The 19,350-nt window shown below is 40.8% G+C and overlaps 1 protein-coding gene across 1 annotated transcript; it reads right to left on the bottom strand.

The window, feature by feature from the left end:
- Positions 1–10,172: 10,172 nt before the first annotated feature.
- LOC100639196 (uncharacterized) lies at positions 10,173–11,219 on the bottom strand. The gene has a single exon (XM_011407250.1). It carries the CDS (start codon positions 11,217–11,219, stop codon positions 10,173–10,175), a length of 1,047 nt encoding a protein of 348 aa, XP_011405552.1.
- Between the last annotated feature and the right edge of the window lie 8,131 nt (positions 11,220–19,350).

A 19,350-nucleotide genomic window follows, 5' to 3' on the forward strand; every position in this document is an offset into this window, starting at 1 on the left:
CCTATACATGCAAGTGAGGAAGACAAGGTGGTTAGAAAAAAATATTATTATTATTATTATTATTATTATTATTACCATACAATCCAAGAGAAGAAAAAAAGGGGGGGAGAAAAAGAGCTTACCGAACAAGAAAGAGAAAAGGAAAGAGAGAAATGAGGAAAAGACAAACAACCCCATAATTATTATTACTAATACTATTATTATTATTATACAAAATTGTTATTAATGTTATTAAAGTTAATAATACAAAAACAGAAACTGATTACACCACACCATCCACTGGAGGAGAAAGGATGTGGAAATAAGACTACAGCCACATCTAGGTATTAAAGTGCCAGATGGTTATTGAGAGCCGCTGAAGGAGTTGTTGGGAGACCTAGCTCAGATGGTGGAAGCCCATGCTTGGAAGCTATATTGCGGCTAAGGAAAAGAAGGAAAGTGTCCTCACTCCAGCCTCCCAAGGATTCTGCGGGAAGGGGGATAAAGTCAACACCCACTGACCTACCATTATCAAAATGGACTCTCCTTTTCCTGGCATTAGCAACAGTAAGAACATGTCCCTGTATGGAAGGGGGAAGTATTTAGCGTTATTATTATTTGTATTATTATTGTTATCATTATTAGGGCATTTATAGAAGGGTGGATGGTGATGAGAGCCAATTAAAGCAGTTTTAATGCAGCCAAAAGTATAATCCCTCCACTCAGTTGAAAAATTGTGACATAAACCTGTCCACCACATGCACATGCAGTTGATTCTTGTGCTTTCATCAAATTCTATCAATGAATTATATCATACAATGTTTTATTTACTTGTGTGAAAAAAGATCCTATGATTAGAATGATAACAACTAATTTTTGTTAGAACAAGTCAGCATGCATGGGCTTTTAAGTTTAATGAAAGTGACATAATTTTGGCACTGGTCATGAGTGTCATTCAAACATGAAGCTCTTTTTATGTTACCACGCACTATTGCAGTGTTGTTAAGGGTATCTTGATTGCACTGGTTGAAACTACACCACAAAAGTGCAACTTCATTTTGTAACACATCAGTGCTGTGACAAGTGTCAGTGAAACAACATTTTCTGTTATTACACCCTACTGCAGTGTTGCAAATAGATCTTACTTAAATTAGTTCAATCAACACTTCAAAAATTGGAACATCCTATTTAGGTGCTTCATGACACATTAGCAGTGCTGGTCATGAGTGTCAATGAAATGTAACACCAGATTTTATATTTCTACATCCTACTACGGTGTTGCTGAGGGGCATCATTATTTTTACAATTGAAACTACACCCCAAGGTATGCAACATCACAATTAGCAATATATAGGGTGTTTTGTGACACATTAACAGTGCTGATCATGAGTGTTAGTGAAAAGTAACACCATATTTTATAATACTACACCCTACTAGATCTACCAACCATGTCAAATTACTTAATCTATCTTCCTCAGAAGAATCACTATTACAGTCATCCCCACTACCACTATTACTAGAGCTGGACTCACAAGGCTCAAAAAGGTATGGCTCTACTTCAGTATCACTAGCGTCATCAGACAAAAAACAGGATTGGACTTCTTAATCATCATTTACGGAGTCATTGCTAAGATTGTCAGAAGCCCAGGTATCCTCCTTTCACTCCAGCAGTGTGACACTATTGTAGTCTGCGTCACTCTCAGCCATGATACTTCTCCCTCTTGTGATGTCACAGGAAACCACGCCCACATTTCTCAAATACAGGATACAGAAATTAATCAATTTTTTGAAAAGTTTACCCATCTATATCTCAGTGTACATGCAAATTTCATCAAAAATATTTTGGCTACAGCTATTTGACACAAGTATTTTTCAGTTTAGCTAAAAAAATTAATATCAAATTTTTCTTATCCGTAGACATACTTTAGTTTGCCCTGACCTTCTAGTTCTTGTGGAGGTGTCGCTGAAGTTTACATAATTAAAGATATTAAAATGATCAGGGGGGCATTTTAACAAAAAGAAATGTCCTGTAAATCATACCAGTATATTAGAGGTAATAAATTTAAATTAATGAGCCGATCTTTATATGACAAATTTGATTTTGACAGCATATACTTGGTCGCTCTTCATTGGACAAGCTCCAGAACTCATGTCTTTGAGGAACATAGGACTCCATACTTGTGAACAATAACAAAGCTGACACCGAACTAGAGTAAGGAATAGAACACGCTTAGACCAGTGTCAGCTATATTGGGAATGTTTCTCTGCAACATGTGTGGTGTCTGATATGCCTTAGAACAGATTTTCCGGTAATGAGTTCACCAATATAAGTCTTGAGAAACAATCACTCCAAGATCACATTGTGTTTCAACCCTGGTCTAGTAGCGGACCATCAATATAGTATGACGACTTAGTACGGTTAGGTAAAAGAGAGAAAGTGATGTGTGAGTGACATTTAGATTGATGCTCCATTCCACACACCAGTTCGTTAGAGAGTAGAGATGAGACGGCAATAGGTATCTATCAGTAAATAATGACAATACTCTTAGAAATTTAATGTCATCAGCAAATAAATATATTGTGGACAAAATTCTGTCTGGCATGTCATTGACATAAACCAGGAACAACAATGGTCCTAGTACACTGCCCTGTGGGACTCCAGATGTGACCTCAAGGCACTGAGAGCATTCACCATCAATGCAAGTGAGATATAGCCTATTTGTCTAGTAGCACTTGAACCACAACCACAGTCGCTCAAGTGATACCAATCAACCATAGCTTGTAAAGCAATTCCTGGTGTGGCACTGTATGAAATGTCTTCTTGAAATCGAAGTACTGGACATCCACCTACTCCTGGCCTTACTTCCAGAGTAAATATCAGCAAAGAATGACAAAAGCTGGTTTTGACATGATCTCTGCCGTAGGAAACCAAATTGGTTTTTGGACAGCTTTGAACATATGAACTGTATAATCTTGTCATACACTAGAGATTCTAGCATTTCTGACAAGATACACAACTGTGTGATCAGTCTGAAATTACAGACATTTGATCTATCCCCACTCTTATAAACTGGGCAGATTTTGTGTATTTTCCATTGCATGGGCATAGTATGATACATCAAACAGGAAGAGTAGAGAGAGGTGATGGTTGCGAGAACAGGTCCAGCACATGACTTTATGATAGTGGGATGTAGATTATCAATACCAGCTGCATTTGAAGTATCAAGATTCATAAGCTTCTTTAACACATCATCTGCCGACAAAGCTAAGTGGTGCAGCTGTGTCGATGGCGCAGGAAGTTCAGACAAAGGGGAAGACAGTAATTGCTAGTAGTAAGGACAGAATGGAAGAATGAGTTAAATAGATTTGCCTTGTGTCTCGGAGTAGTGGCAGATAAATCACCAAAGTGCACTACTTCAGGTATACAAGTAACCTTAGAGAATTGTTAAAGATAAGAGAAGAGGACCCCTGGTCGATTGTTAAATTAAGAGACCATGGTAGATAGATAATACTCTTTAGCTGACACAATCAGACTCTGTAAATCATGTTCCATTAACGATAGCTTATCCAATTGGTAGTTAGTAGCCTTACTGTTGACTGTATGCCTCAAAGATCTTACCTTGTGGATTGCACACCTAATCTCAGAATTATACATCTGGAGTAGAAGGGAGCCTCACCTTACTTACAAATGGATCACGTGACTCTAGCATGATTTGGTACCAAACATTATCAATATTTGTGGTGAGGATGGGAGGGGCTGAATATACTGACAAGTGGAGGTATAAACCATCAGTATCAAACCTATCATAACAAAACACACTTTACATTTATTCTTAGTTTACACAGGCTTAGATATAGTGATATAGAAGTGAATAAGTTGTAGGGTTGACAAAATGGCGTCAAAGCAAGAGTCAAAGTCCTGCAGTCGTTGTAACCGTACTGGTGTTTGTCGTGGTTGTGCCTGTGTAAAGGCCAGTAGGGCTTGTACAGGCTGTCTTCCCAGACGGCTTGGTACATGCCTGAATCTACAACAACCACCTCCCTCGGTATCTGCTGTGGCTCCTGTTGACTCTACTTTTGACTCCACGTGTGACTCTGTCTGCTCAAATGATCTCTCTTCTCAGGTCTCCTCCTCTCTCCCTGTGTCTCCCACTTCCTCCCCTTCTCTCCCTATTCCTGATCTCCCCACTTTTTCTCCTGCAGTTGAGCCCTCCTTTACATGGGGGTCAGTTGACGGTGTGTCATGTGCTTCAGCCATTAATGATTGCTATTCTGTGGCAGTAAACTGGAAGCCTAATCTCTTTAGAGTTCCCTCTGGTAAAGTTGGTGATGCCTTTATTCAAGAGCTGTCTAGGTTATTCAGGGTGTATGGGTCATCTACTGCCCTTGAGTCTGTGACTTTGAAAGCTGCCATTTTACTGCCCATGCTATTACTACAGTGTCCATCCCAAGGTGCTAAGCATCAGGAACTGATTGAACATCTAGAAAGACGTTTAATACTGTGGAAGGATGGCTCATTTTGTGAGTTGCTTCATGAGGGCTCCTCACATCAGGCTCGCCTTCCCAAATCAAAATCCACTAAACATTCTACAGACTCGGACATAGGTAGGCTTTTTACTAATAACATGAACAATGGTAATGTAAAATCTGCTCTTTGCTTTCTGTCTCAAAAGGTGAAGGGCAACGTTTTATCTCTCGACCAACCGTCTGATCCTCACTGTCCTTCTGGCCCTTCTAAACATGATGCTCTCATTGCCAAACATCCCCAACCTGGTCCCATTCACTGTCACTCTATTTTACTCCAGGACACTCCCTCTCCCAATCATAATCTTCACCCTGTTATTTTTGATTCTATTGATTGTGATCTAATTCGTTGTATGTCTCTCTGTGTTCATGGTGCTGGGGGTCCTTCTGGAGTTGATGCTTTAAGTTCAAGACGTTATTGCTCCTCATTCATGTCTTCCCCTGATCTCTGTCACTCTTTAGCCATTGTGGCTCTTTGTCTGAGTTCCACTTCTGTTGATCCTGATTCTCTGAGTGCTTTTGTTGCCTGCCGTTTAATAGCTTTAAACAAGGATCCCGGAGTTAGACCAATTGGAATTGGGGAGACTTGTCGGAGAATAATCTCTAAAGCTATCCTGTCTATACTTGGTCAAGATGTCATTGAAGCTGCTGGTCCTATTCAACTTTGTACTGGTCTTGATGGTGGTTGCGAGGCTGCTGTTCACAGTTTGTGTCATCTGTTTGCAGATACTAATACTGAAGCAGTTCTCTTGGTTGATGCAACCAATGCTTTTAACTCTCTCAACAGGGCTGCAGCTCTACGCAACGTCTTAGAGTTGTGTCCTTCTCTGGGTCGTGTACTTGTGAATACTTACAGAGAGAATGTTGATTTATATATTGATGGTGAGATCATTGTGTCTCAGGAAGGCACGACTCAGGGTGACCCACTGGCCATGGCAATGTACTCACTGGGAGTTATTCCTCTCATCATCAGAATGTCTGAGATTCAATCCACAAGACAGGTCTGGTAGGCTGATGACTCCTCTGTCTGTGGTTCCACTGACAGCTTGCTGTCATGGTGGCACAGACTCGTTAAGGTTGGTCCATCTTTCGGCTACATTCCTAACCCTTCCAAAACATGGCTCCTTGTGAAGGATGATTTTAAACAAAGAGCCGAGGAAATTTTTCGTAATACTTGTGTCTCCATCTCTTCTGAGGGTAGACCTGTTTTAGGTTCGCCTCTGGGTACTGATGATTACATCTCTACCTGGGTCCAAGAAAAGATCAAGGTATGGACTGGTGAGTTATCAACCTAAGTCAAGCCCCCAGGCTGTGCTCTCAGCTCTCACCCATGGTTGGTTTGGTTATTGGACCTACCTCTGGAGGAATAGTCCTAATATTGGTCCTCTCCTTCAGCCTATTGAAGATGCCTTCCGACATCAGATACTACCATCTCTAACCTCGAGTGAAGCCCCCACTGACAATTTTAGAGACCTTTTTTCGCTACCCTGTCATCATGGTGGTCTGGGTTTTCCCAATCCTGTCTCTGTCTCCTCCACCCAATACTTGAACTCTCAGTCTGTTTCTAAGCCTATTGTTGATCTGGTTGTTTCACAATGTACTGAGATACCTTTCGACTCTATAGCCTCTCAGATCTCTATTAAACATTTTATTCATTTTTAGAATCGTCACTCTTCCAAGCAACTTTCTGAGTCTGTCCAATCTACTCTCTCGCCCTCACTTCAACGTCTCTTTGATGTTGCAAATGAGAAAGGTGTCTCCCCTTGGCTAACCTCCCTTCCCATTCAAGACCATTGATTCAGCCTGCATAAAAGGGCTTTTTTGATGCCCTCTGTTTGCGTTATGGTTATCTACCCTCTTCCCTGCCTACCAACTGTTCCTGTGGCATTCCACTCTCCATTGATCACTGTCTCAACTGTCACCTTGGTGGCTTCACTATTCTACGTCACAATGGTGTTTGTGACCTAACTGCTCGTCTACTCAATGAGGTCTGTCATAATGTGACCATTGAGCCTCCTCTACAATCCCTATTTGGTGAAACGCTGCAACTCAAATCTGCTATTACAACTGACAATGCTCGTTTAGACATCAAAGCAGATGGCTTTTGGGACTGTTGCGTATACCCTTCTTCTGGCTCGATTGAGTACACCTAGCTGTCCCCTGTTGAGTTGTAACCTCCCATTCCCAGTTATTTTCACTTCTTAACTTCAAAGGACTGTATATCCTCTTCTTTATCAAACCAGCATCAAAACACATGAAAGAGTGTGAGTGCATGCGTAATACAATAATAAATACAATAATAATAATGACCAATAATGAGTAGGGAAATTCCCAACATCCCCTGTTGACGAGTAGTCAATCACAAACCAATAGCTAATGTACACATACATGAGAAGAGTGAATGCACAATACACATATTATGAGTATTACAAATTAATAAGTAATGCATACATATACAACAATAAATTCATACACTATTAATAATTAATTAGCGATTGCACACACATACCAATTATTAATCAGATAGTTTTTGAGCTACTATCCGCTCTCTTGCCATCGTGGCTGCTGCTCTTTGTGGTCTTCTGCTCTCAGCTGTATTAGTAGTGACTTCATTGGTTACAGTACCAGAATCATTACTGGTTTCAGCTTCTGTGTTGGCAACATGGCTATCGCAATCACCACTGGAGCTAGTCTGCTGTACAGTTGAGTCATTAACATCACCAACTCGACTGCCATCATTAAATTCAAGTGGATATAAATGACAAAAAGATCGTCTCAAATGATTTATTCTCTTCCCACTAGGACACACCCTTACCATTGCACCTCAAATGAGTCTATTTTTTCCTGGTATCAACTCTGTAACGGTTCCCAGGTCCCAAAAACCTCTCTTGAGATTATCCTTGTGAATAATTACAACATCTCCAACTGACACTTGACCTTCCTTAGTGGACCTCTTGCTTATACAATGTTGCTCTCGTAGTCCAAGAAGATATTCGGATCTCCATCGTGTCCAGAAATTATCGATGGTCTTATTAAGGTGTTTCATTCTTTTGTTTAGTAACAGAGGTGTGGTATCTATGTCACTGTCTATGTGCTGGTAACAAAGACCATCTTGTAGACTCATCAGTCTTCTCTCAGTAATGAGAAGAACGGGTGTGAGAGGTTCATCATGGTCCTCAGTGCTGTAATGGCATATTGGACAACTATTCAACACTGCTTAAATTTCAATCACAGCCGTATTCAGTTCATCATACGTCAGACTAGCCTTCCCAACAATTTTACGCAGACGTCGCTTTGTGGAACGGATTAATCTCTCAAATATACCTCCCCACCAAGCAGCCCTCACAATATTAAACTGCCAGTCAATTCTGAAACCAGATGACAGATTTAAAATGGCTTTATTTTCTGAGATAGCTTTAAGTGCTTTAGCAGCAGCTGTGAATGCTTTTCCGTTGTCAGAGACAAGTTTTCTTGGAGTCCCCCTACGTGCTGCAAACCTCTTGAAAGACCTAATAAATGACTGAACAGACAAATCAAATAATATATCTACATGTACCACCCTTACAACACAACAAGTGTATAAACATACCCAAACTTTACCATTCCCTTTAGTAATAGCATTGACCCTGGTCATGATTGGTCCCGCAAAATCCACACCTACATTTAAATAGTGGACTCTCGCTGACCCGAAATATTGGTAGCAGAGGCGGTGGTGGTGGTTTGTAAGCTGGACCCTCAAATCTCCTGCAGATCACACAGTGTTGAATAATACTTCTCACTAATGACCTCCCCCCTGCTATCCAGTATCTCTGCCGAATTTCCGTCAGAGTCTCCTTAGGTCCATTATGTATGACCCTCTCGTGAGCATCCAATACAACAAGGCGCATGAAGTAATGACCCCTGGGTAACAGGATTAAATGCTTTCCTCCATATTCAATCTCAGCCAATTGGAGTCTCCCTCCACATCTCCACAGTCCATTGCTATTTTGAAACAAGTCCAGTCGTCTCCGAAGGTCCTTGAATGACTTCTCCCACGCAAAGGTTAGTTGTACATCTCAAATCCATAGTAGTTCAGCTCGAAATAAAAGTTAAGTTGCTAACTGGTCTGTGGGATCTTAAGTTATTGATAAAGCGAAGCATGCTGCACATGACACGTGTGAATCTCTTTAGTTACTGTAACTCTCACACTCAATGACCTGTGACACCCAACCTCCTCTGTCACAGTCAAACAACAAGTACTCTCATCACTCTCAAATAGCTTGTCCTTCATTTCAACAATACATTTATCAGGCATCTCCAGTTCTGGTTTATCTTCCATTATTCCTTGAGCTAGCCCATCTGGGCCATTAAACCACAGATTGGTACTCTTCAGCTCTCCAGGTGATACACCTCTCGATGGCAAATCTGCTGGATTGCTCATTCCTGCACAATGTCTCCATTGAGTTTTAGGAACTAACTTCCGTATCTCATTCACCCTGTTCTGTACAAACATTTTCCAAGATCTCTTTACAACCAGAATCCAGTGTAAAGCAACCTTGGCATCAGTATAACAAGTAGACATAAATAATTCCATTTCTGAGTTCAAACTCTCTGTGATAGAATGCACCAGTCTAGCCAATAATAAAGCTGCTAGTAGCTCAAAACGTGGTATAGTGAGTATTTGAGTTGGTGCCACTCTAGTCTTAGCTCCAACAATCCTCAAAGTAAATCCAATGCTAGTCTCCACCAATAAATAGACTACTCTAGCATAAGCTCCCTTAGAAGCATCTCCAAAACCACACAAGCGATATGACTTCACTTCCTCCTGTACACCAGCCAAGTAATACCTTGGCATTCTAACAGTATCACTATCTCTCAGCTCTTCAAATAGTAATTTCCATTTCTTCTTCAATTCATCTGAAAGTTCATCATCCCACCCAACAGTAGCCAAGCAGACCTTCTGTAAGAAGAGGTTCATTTTTATGATGATGGGTGAGAGAAGTCCCAACGGATTGTAGAATTTACTAACTGCAATATGTCGCTTCATCAAACTCCCCACATCTGCCGTAGTTAAGGATTTCTGGATATCTAGGACAATATGATCCTCATCCACGTTCCAACGTACTCCTAGCACCATCCTTTCACCTACAAGGGATATCTGGGATTTGCCAAGTGTTGACTCAGCATAACTTGTGTCTTCGCAACTCTCAGTACACACCTGACTCTCAAACTCAGCACTCAAATCCCTTTCTTAAAATGCTATTATCTTCTGTGGCTCAATCTTGAGGGACTCATTTAAAATACTATCAGCAAATGAAAGTTTGCTTTCATGTTCGTGTAGATTGCTATCACTATTAGTCAGACACTGTCGACTCTCCATTCTCTCAATCAGGACTGTCAATGATGTGTTATTACTAGAGAATTTTCACAAATTAAAACCCCCTTCTCGCAACAATCTCTTTGATTCTAAATATAATGCAAAGGCTTTTTCTTCAGTGTGTGATCCACAGACCAAATCATCAACATAAAATGATCTCTGAAGCTTAAATATTAAAAGCTCATTCTCCTTGCGCTTGCTTTCCAAATGGAAATGAATTGTAGCATTTAGCAAAACTGGACTAGCGGTGACTCAAAATACCACTCTAGCAAAACGCATCACCTTTATCCTAGAATTGGCATGATTTACATTCTCAACCCATAAGAACCGCAATGCATTCCTGTTTAAACTTAGGTCTAACATGCAGACAATCATTCAATGACATTCCATCTAACCTTGCCAAAGCATCATATACTACCCTTAATTTGGTAGTATCCCTATCACACCATACCACAGCATGATGTGGAAGATAGTGAATGTGTTGACCATCTGCCATGCTTGGATCCTGTAATTCTTCTATGATACAATTCTCCAATTGCTCTTCCATAACAGCGTCATACTTCCTCATTATATCTGGTTCCTTTCTAAGTTTCCGCAATAAGGCCCTCAACCATCTTAAGCAAAGGTCATAATTGTTGGACAAAGTGACATCTGGATCCTTCCAAGGTAAGTTAACCTCATATTTCCCATTCAAAAATCTTACTGTTCTCTCAAACTGTACAGCAACTGAAGTTTTCTTAGCCTTTATCCCAAAGGACTCTAAATCCCAAAAGGCTCTTAGTTGTGTGTCCAAGTTCTTGGACACCTCTGCTGGAGTCAACTGAGCTCCATAAACATGAGTGACCAAACTAGTAGATGTATTTGCATCCTCTTCCATGACAGGCCCTGATAAAATCCATCCCAGTGTGCTATGAACTGCTACGGGGACTTCTTTACCTCTAATTATTTTCCCAGTCAGGAATTCCCAGTAATGATCTGAGCCAATAAGTATATCTGCTTTAATCTCTTCTTCTAACTCAACCAACTTTATTGCCCTTAAATGATCGTATCTGTCTATACAGAACTGTGTCGATGGTTTGTGAATCTGCTCACATATAAGTGATACTGTCAGAAGTTGCATCTCCTGATCTTCTCCATCTTGATTGCGTAGTTTGACCCTTACTGCTTCACAGACTTCTCTTTTCTCTTTACTAGACCCAAAAGTCATATTTGATAATGGTCCCCTGTTGAGGGATTTCAATCTTAATAGCCTCTTAACCTTGTCAGTAATGAATGACTTTTGGCTTCCACTATCTACTATGACATGGACCTCTGTGGTTTTGGCAGGGCCCTCTGGGTTGATAGCCAAGGCCCTCGCCATCTGTAGTAATACCATTCGATTATGCTGCATGTACATAGTAGTACTGGCAGGTCCAAATGGCGATGCTGTAAAATCGAGACTTGATCCCTTACCCTTAGTCCTTGGCTCCTGGGAACTTTGTGGATCCACTACTTTGACTGGATGGCTCAGCATTGTCAGTAATTTTATAGCATATGCTAACATGATGATGCCCCTTACACTTAGAACATCTCTGATTCCCTCTACACTCAGAGCTAAGATGACCCTTCATGAGGCAAGTAAAGCATTTGCCTTCCTTCTGTAGTATCACCTTCCTTGAGTCTACCTGACCAGCTACACGACATGCCTCAGGAAAATGCCCTTGCTTGCTACAGTAGCAGCAACATATATTGCCCCGATTGTACAACGTAACTCCAGTTGGCTTAGGATTTTTCCGTTAACCCAGTAGTCCTACTTACCTCGTTAGTCTTCTCTCAGGCCTTGACCTCCTCTTCCAGCTCCTCCATAATCCTAGTCACCGACCATTCTTCATCCTTCATCTTCCTACTGAGTATAAGCCTGAACTCTTGAGGTAACCTCTTCATCAGCACCGGAATCAATAAACTTCCATAGGAGTCCGTGGTTTGGCCTAAAGCCCTTAAATTACAAAACTGGCTTTGTACCTTATCATAAAACTTTCTCAGTCCAACCACATCATTAATTGAGTGTACAGCTTGTACATCTAAGCCATATATTTATTCACAATGAACTGCTTATTTCCATAGCGGGACTCTAGAATTTCAATCGCCTCCTTGTAGTTCTCCCCTGTTAGTGTTAACCCTGTAATTGCTTCATGAGCTGATTTCTCAAGGAGAGACTTCAATTAGGTGAACTTTTCAACATCTGACAGCTCTGTGTTGGAGTGAACTGCTGCATCATAAAGTTCCCAGGAGTACCACTGAGTGGGCTCTCCATTAAAACGTTGCAAGGTTAATTTATGCAGTTTTGCCTTATTATTCCGAGCAGGCATTGGCGTGGGTGGTGATGGAGGGGTTTGGCCGGATGGCGTTACGCCCACCTTCCCTAATTCTTCCAATTTGTAAATGGCCCCAAAAATTCCTAGTTTAAACTCCTCACAAGAAGCTATTTCGTCCACCAATGCCTCTTCCTCTCCTGGAAGATCCTGTATATCCGTGTTAAACTTATCAAGATTTCCAACCTGATCCTCAAGACCTCTCTTCAATTGCACCACCCTAATCCTGTCTGGTAGTGTTCCTCCTTCTGCCGCTGCTACTAAAGCATCGACTTCCCCAATCCACTTAGTGGCAGTACTCCTATGTCCTGCTCTAACTCGTTTTGCCCCCGCCGCAATAGCTACAAACGTTGCCCGTCCAGATACGTGATATTATTATTATAAAAACAAAAAATAATATTCAGAATACACTAATACTAGAACTAGAAGCATGAACTTGCTTTCCTTTGGCCCTTTAGTGCCTTTCTGTCTTCGAGCGACTATGTACAATGGAATAACCCTGGAAGGGTCCTCTTCAATCAGCTAGACACTCTCCAATCTGGCTCGTTTCGACCAGATGTTGTGTATACCTTTCTTCTGGCTCGATTGAGTACACCTAGCTGTCCCCTGTTGTGTTGTAACTTCCCTTTCCCAGTTATTTTCACTTCTTAACTTCAAAGGACTGTATATCCTCTTCTTTATCAAACCAGCAACAAAACACATGAAAGAGTGTATGCGCATGTGTAGTACAATAATGAATACAATAATAATTATGAATAATAATGAGTAGGGAAATTCCCAACAGGAACTGTTCACGACAAAGTGAGTTTTTTGATGCAAGGATTTTTAATCGTACTGCACATTCCACTCATAATCAGTCTTTACCTGCCTGCTACCATCGTCATGAGCTTGAGAAGAGGTGTCTCTATGAGGATAGAGTCATTCAGGTGGAACACGGGTGTTTCACACCTCTTGTTTTTTCAACAACTGGAGGTATGGGACCATCTGCCTCAATTTTCTATAAGAGACTGGCTTCACGCTTTGCTCTTAAATACGCTGTAAAATATCATTTGCTCTAATCCACTCTGCTGTTCTTTGCCTCCGTGGCACACGGACTTGTCCATCTAATTTATTCCTTGACTTTGACCTTGCTCTTTCTGAAGGCAGAGTCACCAACTGAACTATTCCATCTTAACCTATTTTTATCCTAATTTTTATTTCATTTTTTTAAATTTTATCCCACTACCTATGGTTTTGGTTTATTATTAAAAAATAAAAAAATAAAAATAAAAAATAAAATAGAGATCAGATACACCAGTGCATAAATCTCTCCTAACTGACATATCACATACTGCCTCAGGGATATTCATGACAACAAGATTGACAATGTTACCGCTTGCATGGTTTGGGCAAGTAACTAGTTGAGCAAAATTTAATGACAATAGCTCATCTCAAAGAGAACGAGAGGGTAATGAGGAGGCTGATAGAGAGCTCCAATCAATGTCAAGCACCTAATAACAGCAGATGGGATCCCTCTGGTACTGACAGTGTGAGATGATGAAACAAAGATGACCCCGGTGCAGCATCAGGAGGAGGAGGAGGCAAGTAGACACAACAGACATAGACTGGCTTTGCAAGAGTTAATTCAACTATGATCACTTCCACATCAACAGCAGTATGAACATGTCTGGATGGAATTGTAGTAGACACAGCAAGAAAACCCCCACCAACAGTGTGAGACCTATCCATATACTGTATATACAGTGGGTTAACCCTCAGAGTCAAAGATTGAGGAAGAAAGCCAAGTCTCAGTGAGAGAAACAATATCAAGAGACTTACTATAGACAACAGATTGAAAACATCTAATTTGTTCCTTACACTTCGAGCATTCCACAAACTAAGAAAAATGCGACCATAACCCCCACCTAGTCAGGAGCTGTTTTGAACTGATGAGACTGCAGGGATAGTAGTGGCACTAGGGGTATTTAGAGAGCTTGTAACGTCTTGTAAGGGGTCCTGTACTGGAGTAGACCTTCCAGATCAGAGGCAGAACACAACTGGAATTCTTGATTAACAACAGAGCCAAACTTTTCATCATGAACAGATTTCCAGCTTTAATAACAGAGGGATTTACACCAGATGAGATGAGGTCTTTATGCTGCTTCAGAATAACAGACATTGATTTATACAGATGTGGGAACAAATCAGCCCTGATACCAACTGAAGGATTATCTGCTAACCTGACTTATTTCATAGAATACTCAAGACATCACAAGAACGATTTAGAATAACTAGCAATGGACAGGAGCGATCCGATGAATACTTCCCCTAGCGAAGACAATCTCTAACTGGCTTGTAATAGCTCTTTGAACTCCTAAGACATCATGGAGGAAAGATCTGCTTGCTCTTCTTTGAGCACATCCAGTGTTCGTGAGATAGCAGGCCTTTTTTGCAGCCATCAATAATGATGATCGCTTCTTCCTCTGTAACACAGCAAAGCAACTAGCTACCAGCTTATTATTTGGAAATAGAGAAAGAGCAGGTTTGATATAGCCTACAATACCTTTACTTTCTGCAGTAGACTATTTTATAAGAAGTTTCAAGAAGCAGTATGCATCTCAACGCATTAATGCCTTATCAAAACTTTCATGGACCCACCCCCAGATGCATTAATGCATTATTGACTGTGACAGGGTTAATCATACAGTCCATGTCTTAAGCCCTCCCATAAAACACATGTTATTACAGCAGCTACCACCTACTTTAAATGAGTCATGTCCTCTTTTTCTAAACCAAGTTTTAAGTCTGAGCAGCTTACTTTGTTTAGTTGTATGAGTCAAGGTAAGTAAAGAAATGAAAATATCAATATACAAAACAATATAAATAATTGAATTAACTAGGTAGTAGAAGTAAAACTGCAGCTATTAATAGCACATTGACTTTTAAATCTGACTCTATATCTACTACTGTTTCCGATGAGCCAATTCATGCTACCATAGCGATTTAGTAGGTCAACCAGTTGCACCTACTCAATATGCCCCTATTTATTGTTGCTCATGTTGTAGGGCAGTGGACCATGGTGCTGCTGCCTGTGACTCTACTCAATTTATTTTTAATGGTGGCAAGTCTGGCCCGGCTCCTAATAGTGGTACACACAAGGACAGAGGCCCAGGTTAGAGTAACTGTATTCTGTTAAATACGACTCAATACTCACTTTCCTTGTTTGTCTGTCGCATCATTTCTTATTGAGTTTATTCTTGTCCTGCTAGCTACTTTGACTTTGCAATCTGAGCAACTATAACTGTTCCATGCATTTAATAATTATTTGCAATTATCAGAATCTATATCTATCAAATTTGGTTATTTTGAGCAATTACAGTTTGAATAGTGATGGGCAATATATTGCTTCTTTATCAATATCAACAATAATTAAGGGATTAATTTGAATCATTGTCACTTTTTAATGCTATTTTAAACAATCTATTAACCACACCCATATATTAAAGTTAAATAACTAATTTTAATGAGTAATTGCACTGTTCCACTGTCAAGTGACCTGTTGTTAGCTCATAATAAGACAAAAACCAAGCTCAAGAGCATGATAGTGATCTCTCATGACAAGTATAGTTATATTAGAGCCAAAATCATTAGCCAGACCCCTGAAGCACCTTAAAATGAAGGTGTGGTTATCATATCATTAATAATCAAATATTTTTTAAAGGTCCATTAATGAGAGCATTAACTCTGACCTAACAACACTCAGTTACTTGTGGTTGGATAATGCAGTGGCGCAGATCAAAGCAGTAAAGTAGGGTGCCAGAATGGAGAAGTCACACCTCAGTGCTTCCTAAAGGCATGTTCCAGTCCATTCTGATGACCAGTCTTCTGTCAGTGCAATGGGAGGAACAACCTACATAGACTTTGCCCTCTCATTTGGGCTCTGCTCTGCCCCCAAACTTTTTATGGCCATGGCTGATGGCTTAGTATGGTGCAAGATTTGTGAGGGGTTGTGTCAATTCTTACATTACCTGTACAACTATTTCTGGCCACCCCAGCAGTGACATTGTTGTGAATGGTCCGCAGCAAAGCTGCTCCAGGATCTTGGATTTCCAGTGGGCCTCCACAAAGTGGTGGGTCTGGCCACAATTTTGACATTCCTGGGGATTTAGCTATATTTACAGGGCATTTGGAGATGAGGCTCTGTCAGAAGAGCTTGGTCGACTCCAGTCATCAATCTATGGATTGTTAGACCATAGCTTAGCTACTAAAACACAGCTTTAGTCCATAGTCATCAGATGGATCCATTGTGGTCCAACCAGGGAGGACATTCCTTGTGCCATTTAGTAAACAAAATTCCCCAAGAAGCAGCATCATCTGGTCAGGCTTAATGGGAAGTGCAAGGCTGAACTCCACTGGTGGACTTTCATTTTGCAGGCTGGAAAAGGGTTGATCTCTTCCTGGGAAGAACAGTAGTAGATACTATGACCTATGATGTTTCACTTTCCTGGGGTGTCGGTGCACTTTTGGAAGAAGGAGCCTCATTGTTTGAGTTACAATGGCCTCAGAGCAGAAGTGATGTCAATATTGCCACAAAGGAGCTGTTCCCCATTGTTTTTGTGGCGGACATATGGGGAGCCAGATGACGAGGCAAGTGTATTATATTCTGTATCGACAATCAGGCAGTGGTAGATGCCTTTGCACAATGGACCCACCTCTAATGTACTTGCTACCGTACCTCTTTTTTCTTGCTGCTCATTTTGATGAGCATGTGGGGGTACATATTTGGGGTAGATAACGGTGCTGCTGATGCCTTTCCATGCAACCTCTACTCTACTTTTTCTTCTCTCCTTCCCCAAACCAACACCTTCCCAATAAATATACCTCGGCCATTAGTTAAACTGCTGTAAGACTGGTGTCTCCTTTGGACATTGAAACACAAGAGATTTACTTGTGCAAGAGGTCTTGAAGTGAAGACAGTTTCTTCTTACTCTTTGTCCCAGTGGAGGTATTTAGCATTTTGTTGCTTGGTCAACCTACCACCACTCCCACTTTCAAGGGAGTATTTTGTTTGTTTGTGGCTTTCTTGGCTCATTAAGGTCTTCCTCAATCAATGCATACCTCGCCGATATGAGGAACTTGGCAATAGCCAATGAAGACACACTGATGGGCAGGAATGCCTTCAGCTGGTCACAAGGAGTTATGAGGTCAATGCCTCAAGGAGCACAGGCCACGCATCTCCATATTACAAGTGCCATTATGCATTGGCTGTTATGGTTATGGTCTGGCCATGAGTTTGGTTTTCTTTTGTTGTGGGCTGCCACTTGTGTGCTTTTTTGGATTCTTGCAAGTGGTTCAGTTCCCTGCAGTGGGTGATGCTTCACAGAGGCTTTTCGTTTTGGAGGTAGCAGTGGACTCAAGGTCCTCCATAGCTAATTGTCTCTTGCTCCACCAGGCAAAAAGCAACCCCATTGATAAGGCTATAGCATTATTCCTATGACTTTCTGGCTCAGCTGTTTGTCCAGTGGGGGCCCTTCAATACTTGGCCATTTGCTCCTGAAGAGATGGCACTTGTTTCTATGGGAGGATGGTAAGCCCTTGTCAAAGAAAGACTTTATGGCCCAAATCAGACGTGGTCTCCAACTTGCTGGTATTGATATTCGCAGATTTTTGTCTGCGGATTGTGGCAGCAATATCCACCATTCTCCTACTTCTTCATCAAGACGTTGGGTCATTGGCAGTTAGAGGCATATCAGTTGTATGTCCAGACCCCCAGAGAATCCCTATTTGGAAGGCACACCTAATTAGTAACCCTGTTCAGAAACCCCTCCCTTGACTTTAATTTATTGTTTACTTTAATATTTTTGTTATTTTTTGCATTGATTTTGGGATTCTACACCTACTTGTTAAAGATAAAGTTAGGGGAAGTTGTAGCTTAGGTTCATTGGGTAGTTATTTTGACACCACAGAAGTTCTACCCCTTGGATGATGATTACAGGCCTCTCTGTTTTGTTTTGTGACCCCGCCAGATTAATTTATTAAGGAAGGCTATTATTAGTCCCCCAGAAGACCCCATTTGATTTCTGGTGGTGAAGGATCTGGATATATTGATCTAAAGCCCCCAAGGGTGGGCTCTATCAATTGTTCTGCAGGTGGAGCCCATACATTAAGCCACACTACACTTCCTTAGGGCAGTGTGGCCGCTGTATCACTTTCAGGTCTTGGAGAAACTGAATCAAAGGGGGCCCCTAAGGTAAGATTAATTGACATTTTAGAGCTTGATTGAAATAGGGTTAATCAGTAGGGGGCTTTCCCATTGTCAGATTAGAAATTGCAGTGCATTTGCAAACACAGGCCATTGTTCATGACGTTGGAACGTAGAAAAGAAGCTCCTGTCGATACATTTCCACCCCTCTTCCAGCATCAGATAGGTTAGGTTTTCCACTGAGTTATCTTCCTGGTGTGATAGTAAGGCCACCACACAAGATCCACCCCGTGGATGACAATTACAGGCCTCTCCCTTCTGTTTGTTGACCCAGCCAGGGGGCAGGGTCTGATTACTCATAGAAGACTCTTAGCCAGCCCCAGGGAAGATAATGCACATCTACTTAACTTTCATCTACTCTGTATTTACATCTACTAATAAAAAAATTCTCATGTATATGCATGTACTTGCATCATTTACTTTCTTGTATTTACATTTACTTACAAAAAATGTTATAAAGTAACAAAAACTTAATTATTTATAAAAATGTAATTGTTCCAATTTTCAGACGAGTTCGTCTCTGACTTAAAACAATCCCAGTCTTTGAAAAAAGGCGTTCAACTGGTATAGAGCTTGTTGGTACTGAATGTAATTGTAATGCTAAAGTAGATAATGATGTAACCTTTTGCTCACACCAAACAGGTAACAGTTTCAAATGTAATGTAGGGTATTCAAAGTACGCTTGTAATTCGACATCATTTTCATTAGTAGAACTGCCATGGACTACGACACTACTGAAATCTAAGAGACGTTTCTTCTTTTGTGGCTGTGCTTCTAAATCTAAAGAAATATCATTAGTAGTGGGTGTAGATACAGCTTCAGAAGTAGGCAGAGCAATAGAATTAGTTTGAGGTAAAAGTTCTTTGATTTTATCCTTTACAGTGGTTGGATAAAACTTG

The sequence above is a fragment of the Amphimedon queenslandica genome, unplaced genomic scaffold (genome assembly GCF_000090795.2).
Source record: "Amphimedon queenslandica unplaced genomic scaffold, v1.1 AMPQUscaffold_13253, whole genome shotgun sequence".
In the NCBI taxonomy this organism is placed as follows: domain Eukaryota; kingdom Metazoa; phylum Porifera; class Demospongiae; order Haplosclerida; family Niphatidae; genus Amphimedon; species Amphimedon queenslandica.

Coding starts and splice junctions, on each gene's coding strand:
- LOC100639196 (XM_011407250.1), bottom strand. CDS start 11,219: ATGGCGAGGGCCTTGGCTATCAACCCAGAGGGCCCTGCCAAAACCACA.